Source organism: Cylas formicarius, unplaced genomic scaffold (assembly GCF_029955315.1).
Source record: "Cylas formicarius isolate icCylForm1 unplaced genomic scaffold, icCylForm1.1 PGA_scaffold_8__14_contigs__length_24414737, whole genome shotgun sequence".
NCBI lineage: Eukaryota > Metazoa > Arthropoda > Insecta > Coleoptera > Brentidae > Cylas > Cylas formicarius.
In genome coordinates, this window is record NW_026844361.1 from 9510609 (window position 1) to 9532610 (window position 22002).

Sequence of the window (22002 nt, forward strand, 5' to 3'; positions counted from 1 at the left end):
TCGTGGTGAAATTCCGACCTGTAAAATATACATATTGTAATAACCATAACGGAATTTCACAACTCGGCACTATTGCGTGGCACCACGTTGCACATATTGTGTGACGTTTGCTGTGCCGTGTTGTATGATATATTAAAATGATAATAAAAACAATCTGATTTAGTTTTGTTTGCATTTGCCAGGGTCTGAATAGGCAATGGAGAGTGTTGTAGAAAGGTAAAAGTGTCTATTCTGAAATGTATGTCTTTTTTTAAGACACCCTGTACACTAACGAAATGAAATTATTAGAAAAATCAAATTCTTTGTTTCTAGTATTTTTTTTACATTTATTTTCAATTTTATAAAAGTTGTGGGGTTCAAAGTGGGTTATTTGAGAATTTAAATATTTTGTCTATATGGTCAACATGGTCTAAAAAATTGACTCGAAAAACCCAGTCATTCAAGGCCAGCTGTTGATACAAGGAAATCCCATAGAGCATGTAAACCAAGATCCCGAAATGAGAATCAGAATCGAAACTGCGAAGCGATCTTTGTTAAGAATTAAAATACTATTCAGCGACAAAAATCTATGCCTTAAACTAAGATTAAAGTTTATTGAGTTGCTATGTGTGGTGACAACTCCTGTATGGAGTAGAACCTTGCATTCTCAAAGCTCAGACCATCAAGAAAAGAGTTGTTGAAATGTGGCTGTATCGCAGAACCTTAAAAATACCCTGGACTGCTAGAATTATGAATAAGGAATTGTTAAGAAGAATAGGAGAAGAAAGGAAATTAATGATTATGATCAAACGAAGAAAAACAGCTTATCTTGGCCATATTCTGAGAAATAATAAGTATGAACTACTACAGATTATCATGCAGGGGCAAGTGGATAGAAGAAAAGTCATAGGAAGAAAGAAGAAATCATGGTTAAGAAACATCATAGACTGGACTGAGATGAGTGGAGAGCTGTTTCACATTGCAGGAGACAAAGACGCATTTAGAAAAGTAGTCGCCAACGTCCATTATTGGATGGCACTGGGAGAAGAAGTCTAAAATTCGCAGGTGTATTACAACTGGTTGGTTAGTTAGTCTGTCTCACGGTTGATGGAATATTAAAACTCAAAATGATGAGTAATACTAAGAACCAGTATTTCACAACTAGAAACTATTTCTTACTGGGCCGGAAACATGAAGGAGAGGGATTTATATCATTGAAGTATTACTAATAACCCAAGTAATTAAATTTGTTGTTTCAAAATAGGACTTAACGAGTGTCATACATTTATGACGGTGCTTGTTTTATTATTGGGAACAACCCATAAGTAGAGAATAAGGGGGTATTAAATAGTTTTAAACGTCATTCAGAAAATATTTAAATAAATATTCTCATGTTATTATTGTACAATCTTGGAGGGACTGAAAATTTTCAAAAAAAAAATCCGCTAGATTTTAGACTTACAGGTCAAAAAATAAAAATCCATGCATACATTTTAATGAAATACTAGTAGCATGAATTCAAAATATAGTTTGAAGATGGGGCTTGGAAGGTTTACAATAAAAGTCGAAGATATTTCACCAACTTTATTTGTCACATTAAATCCTGCTCCACATTGGTCACCAATTTTAATACCTAATAATACATGACAACAAAATAAGACATTTAATGAGTTCCATACAACGAAGCACTGTGCTTGCTTTGATGCTGTAAATATTTAACTGTTAACCAATCCAGTTAATTTATTTTAACCCAGTTGAAACATTTCAAAAAATCGTCCCTTATAGGTCAAAAAATAAAAACATCCCATATGTTTTTTTATACTTTTTATTGCGAATACTAACCGTTCAAATGTACTTTTAAAACGCGGCTGGGAAATTCGTGGCGGTTATAAGGCAGAGACCGCGTGGCGAAAAATCTTTTTAAAGTTTTTCACAAAGTGAAAATTTAGGTATTAAATGGGGTATTTCTTAAAAATATATTAGCAGGATTTATCAAAATAAAACGGGTACCATCGATTATTCATATATAAAAACACTAAAACAAATCACGAGGCGGCAGTGATTCTAGTACTAAAGTCCCACTAAAATCAAGACTGACATAAAGAAAACCCCCAAACACACAGTGCGGATCAAAATCTACGTCGAAACTAAATCGTGGGGGTCGAAGAGTAGAAAAATACATTTTTTTTTTTTTGCTTAAATATCCTATTTTGAAGTTTGTAAAAAATCCGAATGCTTTCAGTTTTTTGCTTGTTAGCTAACTCGCTAAAATAAAAATATTTACTCCTAGTACCGACCTGAGAATTTATTAACCGACACACATATTTGATTAATTCGTAAATGGCAAACAAATGAGTAACAGCTATACAAAATCTTATGCGAATGTGTTTGTTTTTTTTTACATGGTCGAGTTTTTCGATACCGAATGGGTCTTCGGGGCGCTTAATTTATTGTTTTTATTTAACCGTGGTGGCGGCCGGGCCGCTGGTAGCCCCCGGAAGCTTGCCGAGCACTTTGGACAGGTCCACTCCGGTTAAGGCGTTGATGGCCGGTGGAATTTGTCCGACCAGCCTGGTGATTTCGCCCGTTGCATTGTCGGCGCCTCCTATGAGGACGATTTCTTCAGTTTTTGCTAAAGGCGCTGCAACTTCTGCAGCGATCTGAAATTAAAAACGAATGTCGGGTAATAGTCGAACGCAGCCCAAAGATAGGTTTGTCTGGAGTGTGCGCAATTGAACTGTGGTGCTTACACAATATTTTGAACCTTTCACACATCTTAGTTTGAACTAGAAAGCTACTAGAGACGAAGGGTCCATAACACAGTAACTTATTCATTCAATATGCCCATGCGCGAGATTTAAAATCTCGTTTTTAACCAATGAGCTTGCCGCATTCAACAACCAACATTGCCGCTGACAGATCATCAATAAGTTTGAATGCAGCATTTTTACGGCAGTATTTTCTCGAAACATGCCTAGACCTCATTAAATGTTCCAGGAAAGGAGTTAAGTGTGTGGAAATCGCTGTTTCAAAAGAAAATGGCGCAAAGTACAGGTAAGTTAATGACGGAAAATCATTTCCTACTCTGCGAAAATGCGGTGCATCAATTTTAACTTTAGTAGGGCTACTGGATTATCTTAATAGTATCGAGAGCCAAAATGAACAAGATAAATCTCAATGGGTCCCGGATTCGTCCTGTAATTGAGCTTTTCAAAATTCGAGGCAAAAAATAGTAGCTCTATGGTTTGCTATGTGTTATAAAATGTTAAAAATGTTATAAAGTATACATTAGCTTAAGATTGTATATTATACTATACTATGCAGTGTGTTTTACTGATATCATATAATTTAATAAGTGAATTTGGATCTCACCCTGATAAAAAAAAAGGTTATTTTTTCTCAAACCTGTCAAACCGACAATCGACAATTCCTATCAAATAATGAGAACATGTTTGCGGAAAAATATTACGCACATTCAACAATGTAACAAATCAACAGTGATAATTTACATAATAACAACACAATACAAAATTACTAGAATCAAAAATAGTAAACAAATACAGAAGGCACTTATGTGAATCCAAATTGTTCTAAGCTCTCAGAACAGTAAATTTTGTTTAGTTGAAATTTATGCAATCAATAAAATTTAAAATTTAAATAAAATAAATAAAATTTAATTAAATATTAGTTAGTAACAGATAAGATGCCAGCGAAGTATATTTTAATTTTATTATTTTATAAAGCGATATTTAACGCGCCATCTATGTTATAAAGGGCGAATCATCGCGGTATGAAGTTGTTAAAACTGTAAGCATTGTAGAAACCTTTGCTTAGTCTCCTAATTTAGTTGTTTTTTGTTTTCAAATAATGAGATGTGTGTTCCAACCATATAACTATTAGATAATATACTACAGTAAAAACTGATCCGCCGCATTCATACTTTTTATGGAGAAGGTTATGATTTTCGGATCGTATGTCTACATTTCACCTACTAACCTGCGCTTTGGGCCATTTTTAGTGTGGTTAGTAATTATTTTGTTAAAATCAAGATTATTTGGAACTGCTGAAAGAAAAAGTAGTTGTAATTTTGATTGATTGTACTTGTTGCATAATATACTATAAGTCACTCGTTTATTAAACACTCGAGTCGCTGCGCTCCGCTCGTGTCAAATAAACTCGTGAGACAAATGCCGTTTACCCCATTTGTTGCATAATATACTATTTAAGGGTTATAAAATTAAATTTTACAACGGAGTCGCATTTAAATCCAATTGGTCATTAAATCTGAACTTTTAATTTTATACGCTCTGTTATGTTAATACGTTTCTTAGATGTTTTACCTGTTTGTCTCATATAAATTTTGGGATATGATCCACATTTCAACTTGTAGACTTCGGATTTTTTGAGTTTTTTTTGAAATTTAGTTTTATTGTTTTTTAAAAAAGGTCCCATAGTGTTTTCAGTTTTAAAAGCAATCTTAACATCAAATTTGGATTTCGAAATTTTCTTGCTGGGTTAGATAGAGTTCAGAGTTATTTGAAACTCCTTTTTAGTTATAATTTTATCTATCAGAGAGGGGTTGCAACCATTGTTAAAAGTCATTTGTTTTATAATATTTAATTATATTTCAAAATTTTCTGTGGAAAGTGGTATAGTAAGTAGTCTGCGAATAAAAGCATAAAAGGCAGCAATGTATGATTTGAGTATTATATATTATTGTGTCCGTGTGTGAGGGTTTGTTCTGTAGTTTAGTTATAGTTAAGTCCAGAAAGTTTAAAGAGCTATCTAGTTCCATCTCTATGGTAAATTTTATACGGTTATGTGTGAAGGTAATATGATTCAAAAAGGAGTACAGTTGGCTTTCCGTTTCGTAAAACAAGCAAAAACATCATCTAAGTATCTATACCACCAGAGAAATCTTTTACTCAGAGAATTTTTATGTATGGTGTGTTCCAAATTGTCCATGAAAATTTCTGCAAGTAGTGGACTAAGTGGGTTGCCCATAATTAATCCTTCTTTAGCAATATAAAATTGACCATTAAATTCAAAATAATTTTGGTGTAAACAAACTATTAAGGTATCTAGCAAGTCTTCTTTTATGATAGGTTTGCTAGAATTGCCTGAAATTTTAATGTCTTTAATCTTGTTAATCAGTTCGAACGAATTTTTGATTTTTGTTTACAGGCAATGTCATATTCTAAAATTTTTAATAATCTTGTTGAGAATCTAACTGATGGTGCTGTTACAAAAGAGACTACAGGCCTTATTCGCATTGTTTAAAGTAGCGTTAAAACTGAAACGTCGGAGCCGTAGACTTAAACAACTCACCTTAGGTAAGGCCTCCAGGACGATAGACATAATAGCCGCGTCTCCGTATTGTTTGTACACCGCGGCTTTCATTTTCATCCTTTCCGCGTCCGCTTTGCCTATGCTAGCGATCGCGGTCGCTTCGGCAGCGCCGAGCATTTTGATCTTCTCGCTTTCCGCCTGAGCTTTTTGCACGGTCTGAGTTCTAAACGAATTCAATCCATAAGTCGCGCAAAACCCTGTGCGTGTGTGGAAACCCTTACCGTTTTCCTTCAGCGATCATTTCCACTTTGTAGCTCTCAGCTTCGGCGGGCAGACGTACAGTCGCGTTTAGTTCCCTCTCTTTCCTCATCACCTCTTGCGTTTCTATTTCGATCTGTTTCCTACGCTCGACCACTTCGATCTGGATTTCTTCGTTTCTTATTTTCTGACGAATTTTCGCGGCTTGCAGTTCGTAAGCCAGTTGTGCTTGTGCTTTCTGTGAATATTTACCGTGATAAATTTGGGTATATAGAGTGATTCAAATGAATGTCCTATTGAACGTTCTGGAGAACTAAAGCCCGATTTTCACGACGATGCAATTTATCACCGCGACTAGAAAAGCTGCGTGACCTTGAACAATCCTCACAGACCAATTAATTCCATGCAACCGAGTTAGAACAGGGAGAAAAGCTCCCATTGCTAGTTTCCCACAACTTCTAGCAGAACGTGAATCGCCGTGTATATTATTATTACTATATTATTATTATTAACTCAAATATGGTCGCCAAAACTTACCGCGGTATTAATTTCCTGGTCAAAGTTGGCTTTTTGCAGTTTGAACATGCGCGCGTTATCTTCTATTTTCGTGTCGGTAGAATATTTCACATCCATTGCAGATTTTTGACATTCGGCTTCCTGCGAAAAGAATTTAAACCATAGTTTGTAAGGGACATTGCTGAAGCTAATTTCAATCGGGCGATATACGTGAAAATTTGGAGGTTTCTATAGGTTTTCTACAGGGTTTTTTCCTCAGGCACTTTCTATAGGATATATTATATATATATATATATATATATATATATATATATATATATATATATATATATATATATATATATATATAATTGAGATTTTCCGATCTGGCAAGCTAGCACCACGGCAACCATGTTGTATCCAATCTTTGGAGCAATCTTTCTGGAATGCCAGGCTGCAACCATAATAATGAATATTGTTGCCATTTGTCCTTCGACCTTGAAATTCATTCATTAAATGATATGATGTCCTTTCAATAACACAGGCTGGCCAACCGTACAGGATTGGCCGGTACAGTTTCAGGTTTTTCCGCCAATATAATTATATTTTATCTCCCAGAAAATTTGTAATCATTGGCAACCCCGCAATTCCACATTACTCAGAAATTCAACCAGAATAAAAACTATTTTATTGTAAAATAAAACATTAACAAATTAGCATGAACTATTTGACGAAATATCTTCAATAAAATAATTTGTAACCAATGGAAAGTTGGAAGATTGGCAAACTAATAATATCAATGTTTGCGTCCGATGGCTTGAAGTTTTTGATAATTGTACAAAGAAGCAACTGGGATTTAAAAACATATCGTTGATAGTTGAGTTTGCACTCTGCCTACGCGGTACTGACGCAGAGGAAAAAAGAGTGTTTTCAATTATAAACCACTTATGTAGCGAAAAAGGTCAACTTCATATGAGCACTTTGAAATCAGCCATGATACAACGGGAATTTAAGTTATTCAAAAAGTTTTGCAACCTCATTTTAAAAAACGATGTTTCTCCAAATAAGTAGTCTTTTAAACAATAGGTGGTTTTAAAAAATCATTAGGCATTAAAATTTAGTTCGTACATATTTTTCAATATTTATAAGATAAAAGTTTTTTCTATACACAAAGATAATAAGTTTTTTTTTCCAATAAATTAAAAAAAAATTACATTATTGTTTTTATTTTTACATGAATTAACGGGGTAGGGGATCGTCCCGGATTCATCTATCTCGAAGTTGGTCACCTTGAATAACACCCTGTATAAACCGAATGATCCACTGTATAGTTACTAAAAAAAAATAATTTTTTTCGATGTTTTAATAAAATTGGAAAAATGTTTACTGGGTGTTTCAAAAAATAAATTAAGCTTTGGTTAATATACATGTGTCCTAAAATGCCTCGTGCGGGGCAAGAAAAGTAGTTTATTTAAAAGATTATTTCTGAAACGGTTTACCACAACTGAAAGTGAAAATATTGTAAATTATTTTGAACTGAAATTTTGTCATCGGTAACTTTTATGACCCAATCAAAGGTCCAAATTTTATAAGGGCATTTTCGGATACAATGTTATTAACATCATTTTTTAATATTCTATTCACCCTAGAAATTGGCAGACCGTTTCTAGAATTCTCTCAATTACTTTTCGCGTTACGAACTCCCTTACTCACCCTAATTCCCGCGTCCCTGTTGGCCTCCGCTACCCCTGCGTCGGCGTCCCTCTTGACCATCGCTGTTTGTGCCTTGCCCAAGGACGCCAAGTATTGGACGTTATCATAAACGTCTTTGATGGTGAAAGACAAAATTTCGATCCCCATGCGACCCACATCGGGGGCGGCCACCTCCCTGACCAAGGCAGCGAATTGATCGCGATCTCTGTATACTTCTTCTACTGTAAGAGTTCCTGGAACAAGGATGGTATAAATTAAATTGAGGAGTGAACACTGGGACCCAGTCTTATAATATTTGAGGGGAAATCTGCCAAAAAGAAACTTTTGTATTCAAGTTTCCACTAAATTTCGATTTTCAACTTCTCCTACTATTATAAAAATCTTTTTTAATTGCGATATGATATTAATATTATACTACTGTGGGGATTACTGATCACTAGTAATCTTTGTTTTGTCGGTTATGGTCTGTTCATAGATATAAGAAATTGAGCAATTGCTTTTGAATGGGATTATCTAAAGTTTCGGAATTTAAATTCAGGCAAAATTGTGGTCCTGTGTTTAATATTCTTTGGTTTGGTATACTACTTAGTTTAAGTTTATTAATAATCATTCTTATTTCGTGTGTAATACAGCGTGTGTTGAATCGCGTGCGAATTATGCAAAATATGTGCGAGTCTAGTATATCTCAGGGGATGCTCCCGCCCAAATGTAGAAAACACTGTTCTATTGAGACTAAGGAAGTTATAAACAATGTTTATTTGACTCTCATTGAACGTGGTGCCAGCAAGCAAGCATCTTTAGAAGAAACGGCCACATTGACGAAAATTCCAACATCAACTGTATGGAAAATTGTGAATAATCCCATTTCAGCGAGGAAAAAAAGAAGCGATGCTAACTTTTTGTCGAGTGTAGATGAAAGTGACAATACGGCGTAAAATTTATCAGTTATACGAGGAACAAAGCGTGCCTACATTAGATATCTTAATTAGGAGGCTTGAAAAAGATGAAACCGGTGTTAAATGTGGCAGGACTACCTTATGGAAGTGTATTCAACACATGGGTTTTAGATTTAAAAAAATTGATAAAAGGCAAGTTTTAATGGAATCTTTTAGAATTCGGAAATGGCGACTGGAATACCTAGAAAAAATTAGGATTTACAGAGAACAACAAAGGCCAATTATTTACTTGGATGAAACCTGGTTCGACACTTATGATATCCCAAAAAAAGGGTTGGGTTGACTCAACTGATAAGTGTAAAACAAACGCGCCATCAAAAAGAGGTAAAAGAATAACTATTTGCATGCTGGCTCTGAAGATGATTGGATTCTAAATGGACTTTCTCTGTCTGCGAAAAATATTAAAGATTCTTGTGTAGATTGTTGGTTTAAAAACCAACTAGTTCCAAACATTCCTCCAAATAGCGCCATTGTAATGGACAATGCAATTTATCACAGTAGACATTTGACTAAAACCCCTTCCTCATGTGACACAAAAGCAACAATCCAAAACTACATGTATAATAACGACATTTATTTTCACGAAGATTATACCAAAAAGCAATTAATTGAGGTTCTACAAAGCTTGAACCTACAAAAGGAATACGCCTGTGCTAATTATGCAAAAAATCTAGGGCATAGACTTTTAAGGCTTCCACCTTACCACTGTATATTTAATCTCATTGAAGATGTTTGGCACCAACTGCCAACTGCCATTCGTCGTAACAATGTTTTTTCCCGTGTTAACTCCAAGGTCCTCAAACTTATAGAAACCGAAGTTTCTAACACAAAGTTGGGCAAATTCTGTTAAACATATAGAAAAAGCAGAACAATCGTATATCCATATTGCAAATAATATAGAACAAATAATAATTAAAACAGGCGATGATAGCAATAGTGATACTGATATATTATGTGAATAATTTTAAGTAATTTAAGTAGGTAATAAAAATAATTTGTAGTTTTATTTTAGATTTAAACATAAACACATAAATAAATAAATAAATATTGTTTGATATATTTCCTAACAAAACCCCAAATGATTAAATTCTAAGCAAAGTACGGACCTGTTCGACCATATTTCATTCTTACAGCTTGCCCGAGTCTTTCATTAATTCGTATCAGTTAGTCACTTTCTTATACCTATAAACAGACTTTATAAACCTCTCTTCCCTCTTTATCTATTTAAAAATGTCTAAAACAACAAAGAGGTTTAAAAAGCTGGATCTGAGAGAGCGCTGATCATTGACCTTGAGTCAGCATTCCCTACTATCTATTTTCTTTTATTCTATTTTAGATCTCTCTCTGTATAAAGAGGGATGGAGAGGTTTAAAACTAGAGAGGCTCACTTCCACACATGATTAGTGATTCTGAGCCAACATTCTACAGCATCTACAGTGGCGATATCAACATTGAAATGCATTAGTTTCATTCGTTACTTTGACTTCCAACGAATTTGTACTATTTTTAAAATTTCCTACAATTACCTTTTTAAAAATTATCGTTGTTTTTTGAATAATGTATCAATGATATAGTTTTGTATACTTAGTTACATTTTAATTTTCATTGCTTGCAATTATATAGCTAAACACGAGTTAATTGTGCGTATATCGCTGTTTAGAAAGAAAATAGCGCAAAAGGACAGATTAGCGGGTGAAATGTAATGGTAACTATTCCCTTCTGTATGACAAAATCATAGCTATATGATGATAAAACCAAGTTCATGTACGCAATGTTTTCGCTACCTTGGCTGTAAGTATAGTCAACATTTTCATGTGTCTCAATCAATCAAAATACGCAATAGGTTTTCAGGGACAATTTCTGGGTTCTTCTTTTTGTCCACTGCCTATTGGGTTTCCCATTGACCAACAAGCGTACCAATAGGTTGTTAGTAAACATGAAAGATTTTAATTTAAATTTTCAATTTTAAAAATATATTATATAGGAATTAAATTATAAAAAATCATAATATTCTCCGTCACCTAAGGAACTGTTATCTCTTTTTGGCTTGATCAAACAGTAACTTAAGGTTACATGTCTTTACACTATCTTTTTCTGTCAAATCTTCTACGAAGTATTTCATATATTCAATATATGTATTCAATATTTTTGGTGGTTAACCAGTAGACAATTTCCTCTTTTTTCCAGGGTGAAGTTAGAGTCTTCTTTATCCGATTTGCGGTATCCATCGCTACGAAAGTTATTTTATCACTTCATAAAATGATCTCCAAAAACATCCGAATTCCACTTTTCCTACGACCGTTAGTTTTTGGGTACATTTTCGCAAAACAACACGAATATATTCACTGACAGAATTGACAAACGTCAAAATTCAAAGCGTGGGAAATATCTCCGAAAATATTCGATTGCTCCCAAATCCGTGAGGTAAAATCCCTGACATGTCCGAAGTGGCTCGGATTCATGAGAAACGAAACTGATACGATACTTCCTGCTTTGCAACAAAAATATTTGATTTCCTGGCTTAGCTGAATTTTTTGGCTAATTTGGATAGTTTGAAATATTCCAAATTGTCCCATTTTCTTTGTTCTAGTGACTTGTAGCGAAACAAATTATGACAGGTGGCGGTTTCTATGTTTCTATTTGCTGCTGCGAGTTGAATTATAATTTGATGGAGGGCGCCCCCACGATTAAACGATTATCGTATCGTATCGAGCTGCTACAGCCGGTAACGTCGGACACGGAAATAGTTACTTACCATTATCTTACCCAATAGTTCTTTTTTTTTGAGTAATGTGAGATATTTTTCATATCGAGAGAACCCATGTGTGGCCCATTATATCGCCGTATTGAGTCAATACACTTTACCGGACGTTTGCTTGGTCTTTTGTTAAGGTAGGTCGGATATTTTTTGTGTGGCAAATGTCAGTTATCGTTTTTTTTTAACTTACTGTCTTTTGTTAAGGAATTATCTCAACCCGTTTCATTGTAAAGCAAATAAAGTTTCCCAACGCTGATTGCGAGTTTTTGTGCCGGCGAATCCACATACTCCCTCAAAAAGCGGATCGACCCCGTTTCGATGCAGACTTCATTATATAGCGATTTTTAAAAAATATTTAGCGACGCGCCCTATACAAACCTGTAATTGTTAGAGGAATAAATACATTTTGATTTGATTCGAATACCCAAAACCATTTTCATTTTCAATTTCAAAGTGGGTGGGTTCAATAATAATAATAATACTTTCATTTTCCCTACAGGCAAATGTTATGTAAAAAAACTGCTTGCAGTGTATACAGATTTTTGAAGTGGATACTGCTTTAATCTTATTTTAAAAGTTTTTAAAGAGTTACATTTTATTTCAGCAGGAAGCGGATGAAAGACTTGCAGCCACAGTAAAGACGGTGATCTAGATGAAATTTTATATTTGCAAAAGGTATACGAATTTTGTTTTGCTCTCTGGTGTTAAAAGAATTAATATCTTCATTTTAAGTAAAGCTGTTTTGTATTTTTGAATATTTATATATATATATATATATATATATATATATATATATATATATATATATATATATATATATATATATATATATATATATATATATATGATGACACTACACTCCGGGACACCATCCGTTCGCTCGTTGAACTCCGACTGGAATCCTGCAAATCTTGCATCCGACTGGAATCCTGCAGACGTTTCGCCAAAATCTCACTTGGCATCTTCAATGCTCGCGCTCCGAAAACACTTCGAACACTCGGAGCGCGAGCATTGAAGATGTCAAGTGAGATTTTGGCGAAACGTCTGCAGGATTCCAGTCGGATGCAAGATTTGCAGGATTCCAGTCGGATGCAGGATTCCAGTCGGAGTTCAACGAGCGAACGGATGGTGTCCCGGAGTGTAGTGTCATCACATTTTTCCATCCGTGAATCAATACGTGAGAATATATATATATATATATATATATATATATATATATATATATATATATATATATATATATATATATATATATATATATATATATATATATATATATATATATATATATATATATATATATATATATATATATATATATATATATATATATATATATATATATATATATATATATATATATATATATATATATATATATATATATATATATATATATATATATATATATATATATATATATATATATATATATATATATATATATATATATATATATATATATATATATATATATATATATATATATATATATATATATATATATATATTGAGCTCAAATATAAACAAACTTGGTAAGGTCAGGATACCGTATTTATTAAATAAATTTCTACAAGAATGAGAGCTTCGTACCCCAGCAATGGTGGAATCTTATCGGGGTTTAAAAAGAATTACTGTTAAACCAGTTATTGACGTTGTTCAACATACCATTGCATTAATCCCGCAATAAAAGATCGCACCTATCTGAAATGACAATGGAAGTGTCAATATCAACTACAGACGAATTAATCTGACAGAGATTTTATCTCTGTCATTAACAACACCAACAAACTGCTTGCATTGCTGCAAAAAGGAGCCTATAGAGTTAAGAACAATATTTGCAATCCCACACATGACAACATCCCCATGATCAGTACAGTCAAACGCCCTACTGAGATCACAAAAGATCCCAATAGGGCACTCGCCTGATTCCAGGCTTTTCATTACATTTCCGCAAAACGATGTCACTGCCTTTAGGGGAAAGGAGGCATAACGGACCCTGGAGATAAAACGGTCCGTAAAAATTCTTTAAATACTATTTGCACCATCCTTATAAGCTTCGGACAATTCGCCATAAATTGGCAAACCGGCAAACCTACGAAATTTTAACAAGGTAAGCTATATTTGGTAGAATTTAATATAAAAATGGAACAGTATTTGAATACCTGTACTTTTTACCTCTGGGTAGATACTATTATAGTTTTTAAGGGCAAAATATTAGCTTTAAACTATATCATATTTCTTCGGCACCTTTTCTAGAATATAGCAAAAAGGCAAAACGGATCGGGCAAAATGGCCCACTTTTAAAGATACCTTTTATATCTTTTTTTTTATATCTTTTTTATATAAAGTCAGGATAAAGCGCGCGTAAAAAATATGGAGGCCAGGTTCTTTGGCCTCTCAGATGTTTGGCATACGACTTGACAGAACGAAATAACATTCAGCATAACTTTGACCTAAGTACAAGGATGGTCGGTAGATATTGGTTTGAAAGTTTGTTAAAACAACATCTCGATCTTAGTCTTCAGGGTTTAATCGAGTTTCTGTTAGCAGTTTCTTTTCACTTTTAGTTGAAGCTATTGATAAGTACAAACTAACACCAGATAGAATATGTAACGTAGACGAGGCGGGCATGGCCACGGTACAGAAGACATTGCCGAAAATAATCAGCACAAAAGGTAAAAAGCAAGTTGGTGTATTAACATTGGCAGATAGGGGCCAATTAGTAACTACTATATTTTGCTTTAATGCAAAGGGCTCATACATGCCAGAAGAGGACGCAGAATGCCTGTATTGTCACTATTTGAATTCAACGTCAACGGAAGGCTGTATCCAGTGTCTCACATGTAAACGTGAAGAAATGCATATTCAAATACTCTGGAGAAACTCACCAGTATTGTAACTGGACGATAATTTTCAACACTGCACCTACTATCTTTTTTTTGTATTGGAACTGCTTTGCCGGTTTTTAACTGCTGGGCAAAAGAATAAGTTTACTATGCATGTCAGCCTTTTTATAATGTAGATTAAGCTATTTCTGCGTCAAATAGTTTTTTATTGATAGCATTTTAAACAAGACGTGTCCGAAAATATGTCGGACATAACGCAAATTGAGTATAGAGCAGTCATAAAGTTTATGACAAAACAAGGGTTAGCACCTAAAATTATTAAAGAAAGACTGGATGGTGTGTACGGCCAAAGTTCTCCTTCGTATTCTGTGGTGAAGGAATGAGCAAGTTCAAGAAAATCTCGGAAATTACTAAGCCTTCTGATATAAGGGTTCGTCGAATCTTGCATGAACATTTAGGTATGCATAAGGTTAGTGCAAGATGGGTTCCTAAAAACCTTTCGGCTATTCAAAAACAACGCCATGTCGAGTGTGCGCGGTCTTTTTTGGAACTCTGTGGGTCGGAACCGAAGCCTATGATAGAAACTATTGTGACGGAAGATGAAACTATGGTTCTCTATTATGATCTTCTATCCAAAAAAGAATCAATTGAGTGGCGTCGTAAGGGTGAAGCACTTCCAAGAAAATGCAGAATCTGTGAGTCAATAAAAAAGGTGATGGCCACGATCTTTTGGGATTGTGAAGGAATCCTTTTGATAGATTTTAAAGAGACTAATACCACTGTCAATGGTAAATATTACGCAACATTATTACATAAATTGCGAGAATGCATACGTGTAAAACATTGAGGAAAACTGACCAGAGGCGTGCGTGTTTTGCATGATAATGCACCTGTTCCTACTGCTGGTGTTGCACAAGCTCCCATTTTAGAGTGTGGGTTCCAACAGATAGATCATCCTCCCTATAGTCCAGATATGGCCCCCGACGACTATTATTTGTTTGGATATTTGAAAAAGGACTTAAGTGGACGGCGGTTTAACGACGAAGTTGAGTTAAACGAGGCTGTTTTAGCTCATTTTGCAGACAACCCAAAAGAATATTTTTTTAAAGGGATTGAGTTGTTAATAAAGAGATGTAATAAGTGTATTGAAGTTAAGGGAGATTATATTGAAAAATAATACAAAAAATGTTACTCTACTTTGTTTCTTTCATATTCAGGCCGGGAAATTTTGGCGCTGTCCTCGTAACATTCATGTGAGACTTGATTATTGTACTTTTTGTGTTAATTTTTTGTGTACCACTAAATGGTGCATTTTTAAAGAATTTATTAAAAATATTTGTAACTTCGACAGCGTCAGTAACAGTAGTGGAATTTAGTTTCAAGTCAGCTACTGGGATTTTACTGAAACATCTTTTGTGTACTTTTGTATTCAAATTCGACGTATCTAAGCCGAACCGTAAAAACAGTGATCTGTGATCTGACATATTATTATATAGGATATACTCTTATAGGCTTGTCCTGCAAAATGTTATCTATAATTGTTGCACTGGTGCTTGCAGCACGAAAGGGCCGCCGCGTTTCAGGAAATAAATTAAAATTTGAAGCTATGCTGCACACCGTATTGAACCTACAACTGTCCCTGACGGGGTCAAAATTGACATTTCAACAAAATAGATTTTTATTTGGTTTGTAAATAAAATTTACGAACATCAAAAATGTTTCATCATTAATATTACTTATCCTTCGAGATCCCCCAAAGTGATTTGACAATAGCATTTGGAAATAGAGGCTGAGCTCAATTACAGTTAATTGCTTCTTCAGTTAATTTCTTTACCGAAACGGAATTTATATTCGACGCGAAAATAAGGAAGAACAAATAACGATAATTAGCAACGGCCGGTAAAAAAATGTCGTCGCGGCGAAAGTCCTTGACAATAACGAGCGTCGCAAAAATTCCGGAACCAGATTCGCGTGGTTCATTTGCACAAACAAATTGGCAGCGAATGTAAATTTATCGCCCGCCGTAGTCGTCGCATTATACGGTGTAATTTTCAATTTGTTCGTTCCGGAGGGCAAATTTTCCTGCGCAATCGTTTTTGTTTTCGATGCGCGTGCTTCGATCGTGATCTCTAATAGGTGGCCTGGATTCCTCGAATCGCTCTTAAAGTTTAATATTTTAGCTAGGTTAAGTTTAACGTGAAAATAAAGCACTGTATGCACCCAAATAAACGCCTTCGGCTAAGTGATACTATGTTTCTTAATGCGAGAGAGTAATTTAAATGTAAAATTTGCAATGACATGGATAATTAAATAGGGCGTAGAGCTTAAAGTTTATTTCCGATAAATTCCGGATTTCAGTTTTTAAGAACTACGCACCAACTTAGGATCGCAAAAATTTGCACATATACAGAAAAACGAGTTTGGTGAATAAAATACTATAGGTAGTTTTTTAGTATATTATAATTGTGACGTCATTTCTCCATTAAACTAGTTTTCGTTCTATGCTGGATTCTGTGGTGGAGCATTGCACGTGGCGGTTTAACCTCATCTCGCTCCCTGCAGAATCCATTGTAGTCGTTCCAAAAACTCTGACATCGGTTCTTTTGTCGTGCGATTGTTGTTCCGAAAGGGTTTAGTGAATGTTTTAAAGCGTTTAAGTGTGTCGAGCCCGCTATTCCTGCGGTTCACGCCGGTTGGAGGCCGGATACGCCCGGATGGTCCGCGGTAGAAGTGCGGGGAAGCCGTTTATTTTTTGGTATCGGTCAAAATCCTTTTTTCTACTCCCGTCTGTAAAATACCCAATTACGCACCGATCTAGCGTGCAGGCAGCGTCGCTTTACCACGTCGGTTTCGTTTCCCACGAATCCGAGCCACTTCGGACATTTCCGGGATTTTACTGCACAGATTTGGGAGCAATCGGATGTTTTCGGAGATACTTCCCACACTTTGAATTTTGACGTTTGTCAATTCTGACTATCATGTCAGTACATGTATTTGTGTTGTTTTGCGAAAATGTACGCAAAAACTAATGGTCGTAGAAAAAGTATAGTATGCAACACGTTCGGTAAACTTTTTAACCCACTCGTTTATTAAACACTCGCTCCGCTCGTGTCAAATAAACTCGTGAGTCAAATGTTGTTTACCGCACTTGTTGCATAATATACTATTTTGCTAGGCGAGAACAATTAGTGGTTATGTCTTCTTTTTACGTGTTGGTCAATGACCAAAAAAAAAATCTTCAGCGGATGCAGGAAAATGGGTGAATGACCACAGTAAACGTGCCCAACCGAGAGCGAATTATATTTTCTCCCTCATCCTATGCTTAGGAGTATAACCACATGTGTCTACTGATAACAACTTCTCACTCCGATTGACGTTGCCTGCGATAATATACTAACATATTTATTGTTAGTTAAAGTAAACGCAGTGTTTTCGTTGTATCATATAACTTGGGCTTTCTGCAAATCATTTCACAATAAATATAATAATTATTATACAAGATTATAAATATAGAGATGGACAGATTATTGAGATATTCTAAGATTCAGTGAATTTTAATAAATATTATTATTTAAAAAATATACTATTTGTAATACAAGGTTATTTGTAAATATCTAATTCTTATCCTGCTATGTTTTTCCAACGGTATATCCTTTATTTATACAAGTTTCGTTCAGATTCTAAATATTCTTTTTTTCTTCGAAACTGGTTTACTGCTCTCAAATATATTTGGAGTCAGCCGATAACTTCGTCTTTCTCTATTAAAAGTGATTTTCCGTTTTTAGTTTTTTCATAGTGAAAATGCATTTTCTTCAAAGTTTTCACAACTTCTTCTTAACCATCCTTTTCTATTTCACATATTATTTAATCAAGACAGGTATTTCTTTTTCTAAGTAAAGTAATACTATTTACAAATTTGATCCTATCTGATATTGTCACCATAACCTTGCAAAGACAATGAGTCCGAAAGCAACCCCGAACTTGCGATTGTTGTCCTTCCTTTCATTCAAAACTTCACTGACCACATGTTAAAAGTTCATAAGAAATATAATGTTTAAATCAGATTTACCGCTTGTCAAAAACTTTCTCATCATCTTCGATCCGTCAAAGACAAAATTCCGTTTGAGAGGTGTTTACAGCATTCCGTGCATAAGTGCTCAACAATACTTTGGTGAGACAGGACGAAACATTTCAACAGAACATGAAAAAGTCTTACGACTACGACAAATAAAGTCATCAGCAGTTAAGCTATTATCTTGATTCGGGTTTAAAGGCCGTCGTCGGTTGGAATTACTTCCTAGCACGCTAGCACGAGTGGCGAGCTTCTTCAGAGGTCCTTCCATCTCCGATGTTGGACGTAGACTGACGATTTCTCCTGCGCAGGTTGTATTTATGCCGATTGGTGGAGGGCGGGGCTTGTTCCGCTTCGGTTGGTCTCGGGATATCGATCGGTACTGCTCGGGCGTTCCTAAGGATCGGGTTTGGTTGAGTCTAAGGGTTTCCTCCTTACTGTTGAAATTGTGTGGGTATTTTTGTATCTCAATGGCTTCCCTGACTAGTCTGTTGTGATAGCCGTTGACCGATGCTAGTAACTTACAGCTCTCAAAGTGTGTCCTGTGTTCCCCGCTGCCCAGTGCGTGTTCAGCCACTGCAGACTTTTCTGTATGTCCTAGCCTGCAGCTTGCTTTATGCTCCTTAAGTCTCGTTCCCATTGATCTCTTGGTAGTTCCGATGTAGACCTTTCCGCATGAACACGGAATGCGGTAGACTCCTGCAGCTGAGTGAGTGAGTGAGTGAGTCCCTCTTGTCCTTCGCTGACCTGATGGTCTGCTGGATCTTCTTTGTAGGCTTAAAGATTGTTTTTCAATACTCTGCCAATCCTGTCGGTGACACTCGGAATATACGGCAGATATGCGTGGGAGGTGGAGGGTCGTTGTTCGGTATCCCGTGATCTTGATGATCTTGAGTTCATTGATCTCTCGATCTCCCTCTTGCTGTAGCCATTTGCCTCGAACGCAGTTTTCAGGTGTTCAAGTTCCATCTAGAGGTTCCCCGGTTCGCAAATCCTTCGGGCTCGTTCTGTCAGGGTTCTGATAAACCCATACTTTTGACTTGGGTGATGGTTGGATAGAGCATGTAGGTATCTGTCTGTATGGGTTGGTTTTCCAAGAATGAGAAAAGAATGAACTGCAAGGTCTTGACAAACGCACACAATACTTTGGCATCAATGCAAGTGAAACTCTACGACTTAACTAACTAACAAAAACTAAGTTTTTGTTGGGTAAGTATTCTTTTTTAAATACAAGAAAAACAGAATAGTTATTAATCAGTTGGTTGTTACAGAAAGAAGTTGCATATTATTTTTATGAACCTAAAATTGCAAAATCCAACTCAAAAAACAAATACCATTTTAAACATTCATTGCATATATTACTCTTTGTGAGTCTATTTGAAAAATGATGGTACTTTACTCTTTGTAAAATGTAATTCAAGTACAATTTAAAGCAAGAAGATAAAATCAAAGTCTTAGGGAAAAATGTTAGATATTATGTTTTGAAATTTCCTCATTTTATCCATTTATTAGGATCTCTGTATTATATGATAGACAGAAAGGTCTATCTAAAAACTATCCGTCAGAGTCATACTTGTCCACAAATCTGCGCGTAACGTATTTGATAGTAAAAACACTCAAGTTATAGAAAAAAAAGTTATAAAAAGCTTTGTGAAAAATAAATGGGTACGTCAACAAAAATTTGAAAAATATGAAGCTTTGCTGAAATAGAAGAAACAGTTGTTATAGTAAAAGAAGAAATGATTGAATTAAGTACAAACGAAGAACTGAAAGTCCAGTTTTAAAACGGATATTAGCTTCAGGCTGCAAAAAAACCTGCTCGTTTCTTATTCCGTATTATGGAATATAGCGGAAAAATTTATAATTTGCTTTCCATCGTCATACCAAGTGGAAAAGGGCTTAAGTGCTGATACCAAATTCCTAACGATAAAAAGAAACAGATTGGATATAGCTAGTCGAGAAGATATAAGATTAAACCGTACAAAATTGACGCCAAATGTTGATAATTTATTATTAAAGCATCACGTTCATCCATCCCACTAAAAACATTTACTTATTGATTAGTTTATTTTATGTTGCTTATATTTTATATAACAGATACAAAATTTTATTTTGAGTTGTTTTAATTTAAATTAAATTAATAAACATGTAATACTTAACATGAATTTTTACTACTAAGTTTTACTACAGTTAGTAATTTACAACAAATCAACCTCATATAAGTAGAAGGCACACTCAAAACCGAAAAACATTCCAATGGGTCTACGACGCAAAACAGATTGGGAGCCACTGGTTTAGAATGTGATTTTCGAGGTCTCCTGTCTCCTTCGGACCGAAGGATGACATATACGCCATTACGCCCCGTATGCAAACAAAGCCGGAAGAATTTTAATACTTCAGATAAAAAAAAAACTGACGGCCTTGTGACGTTGAATCACTCCGGTCAAGGAAAATACCAGTTGGATCGATATTGTACCGAACCGAAGGCATGATTTATTATTACAAATCGTCGTTCGACGTGTGATGTAATTGTTGTCGGATACGTAATCAAAAAACCATCAAACCGAAATGGAAGCGCACTAATTAACGCAGGGACCTTAAGCGTGACATTGTGCGTCGCGTGGTGGAAATCAAATGGCGTTTTGTTGATTCGAAAACCAATTTTCTTGCGACTACGAATTGTTATACGACTAAACTGGTTGTTATTGGTGTCGTAACAACCGTTGCGCTGCCGCTTTTGTTTTCTTATTGCGCGATTTTGCGGGTTTCTGGGAATCGCTGCGCGCTAATTTATGCAACTCGAGTGATAATGCCACACAGAACATTATTGTCGCTAAGTATGCGATATTCGCTATAATCCGCGACCACGTCGGTATCTGAATATGTTTTTGTTGTAGGTATTTATTTTGAATCAATCAAAGGTTCAGTCAACATGATGATGGATGATTTCGCTAAATTTCGTCAACTCAAAAATTAGCTGCGAATATATGCGAAAAGAGTACATGGAAAAACGGCGTGGCAACGTATGCCACAGTCAAAATAAGACTAGACTAGACATTAGATTAGATACGCTAACTTAGCCCTAGCAACAAACACCTTCCCAGATATCTGGAAGGAGGCCTAAATAAGGGAAAATCATTTGATATATATAATTAAAGGCCATATCGATAATATCGCCTTTTGCGAGGGGTTTCGCGATGTCGCTGTATGATAGTATTTTAAACCCAATGAAACACTTGGTAATCCACAAACAACATGGTTTCTTTAAAGGTCCAAGCACCATCAGTAATTTGGCTTGCTTTACAGAATCCACTGCTAAGGCTTTGGACGACGGGAGGAGGGTGGATGTGCTATACACGGACTTTTCAAAAGCCTTTGACAGGGTGGACCACACTGCTCTCTAGACTGAGGATGCTTGGATTTTGTGATGTTCTTGTGGCATTATTGCTTAGGTTCATGGCTAGTAGCGGCGTTCCCCAAGGTAGCAATTTCGTGCCATTGATATTCTTGCTTTTCATTAATGATATAGCAGTCAAAGTTTGCTCTATGCTGATAATGTGAAACAGTTTATAATAATAATTGATAGTGTGGTCGATTGTGTGTCTCTGCAGAATGATGTGGTGTGGACATTTT

The 22002-nt window shown here is 35.3% G+C and overlaps 1 protein-coding gene across 4 annotated transcripts in view; it reads right to left on the bottom strand.

The window, feature by feature from the left end:
- Positions 1 to 1550: 1550 nt before the first annotated feature.
- The window catches only part of LOC132705902 (flotillin-2), a 289458-nt gene continuing 269006 nt past the window's right edge, over positions 1551 to 22002 (bottom strand). For 3 of the 4 annotated variants that reach the window (XM_060676852.1, XM_060676853.1, XM_060676854.1), the window contains 5 exons: positions 7735 to 7967; positions 6064 to 6183; positions 5550 to 5764; positions 5308 to 5491; positions 1551 to 2639 (listed from right to left, as the gene is read on the bottom strand). In XM_060676852.1, coding sequence (XP_060532835.1) covers positions 2436 to 2639; positions 5308 to 5491; positions 5550 to 5764; positions 6064 to 6183; positions 7735 to 7967 — 956 coding nt within the window. In that variant the 3' untranslated portion in view covers positions 1551 to 2435. Of the gene's footprint in view, positions 2640 to 5307; positions 5492 to 5549; positions 5765 to 6063; positions 6184 to 7734; positions 7968 to 9393; positions 9534 to 22002 lie in introns of all 4 variants that reach the window. The other variant, XM_060676855.1, reaches the window with a different exon arrangement.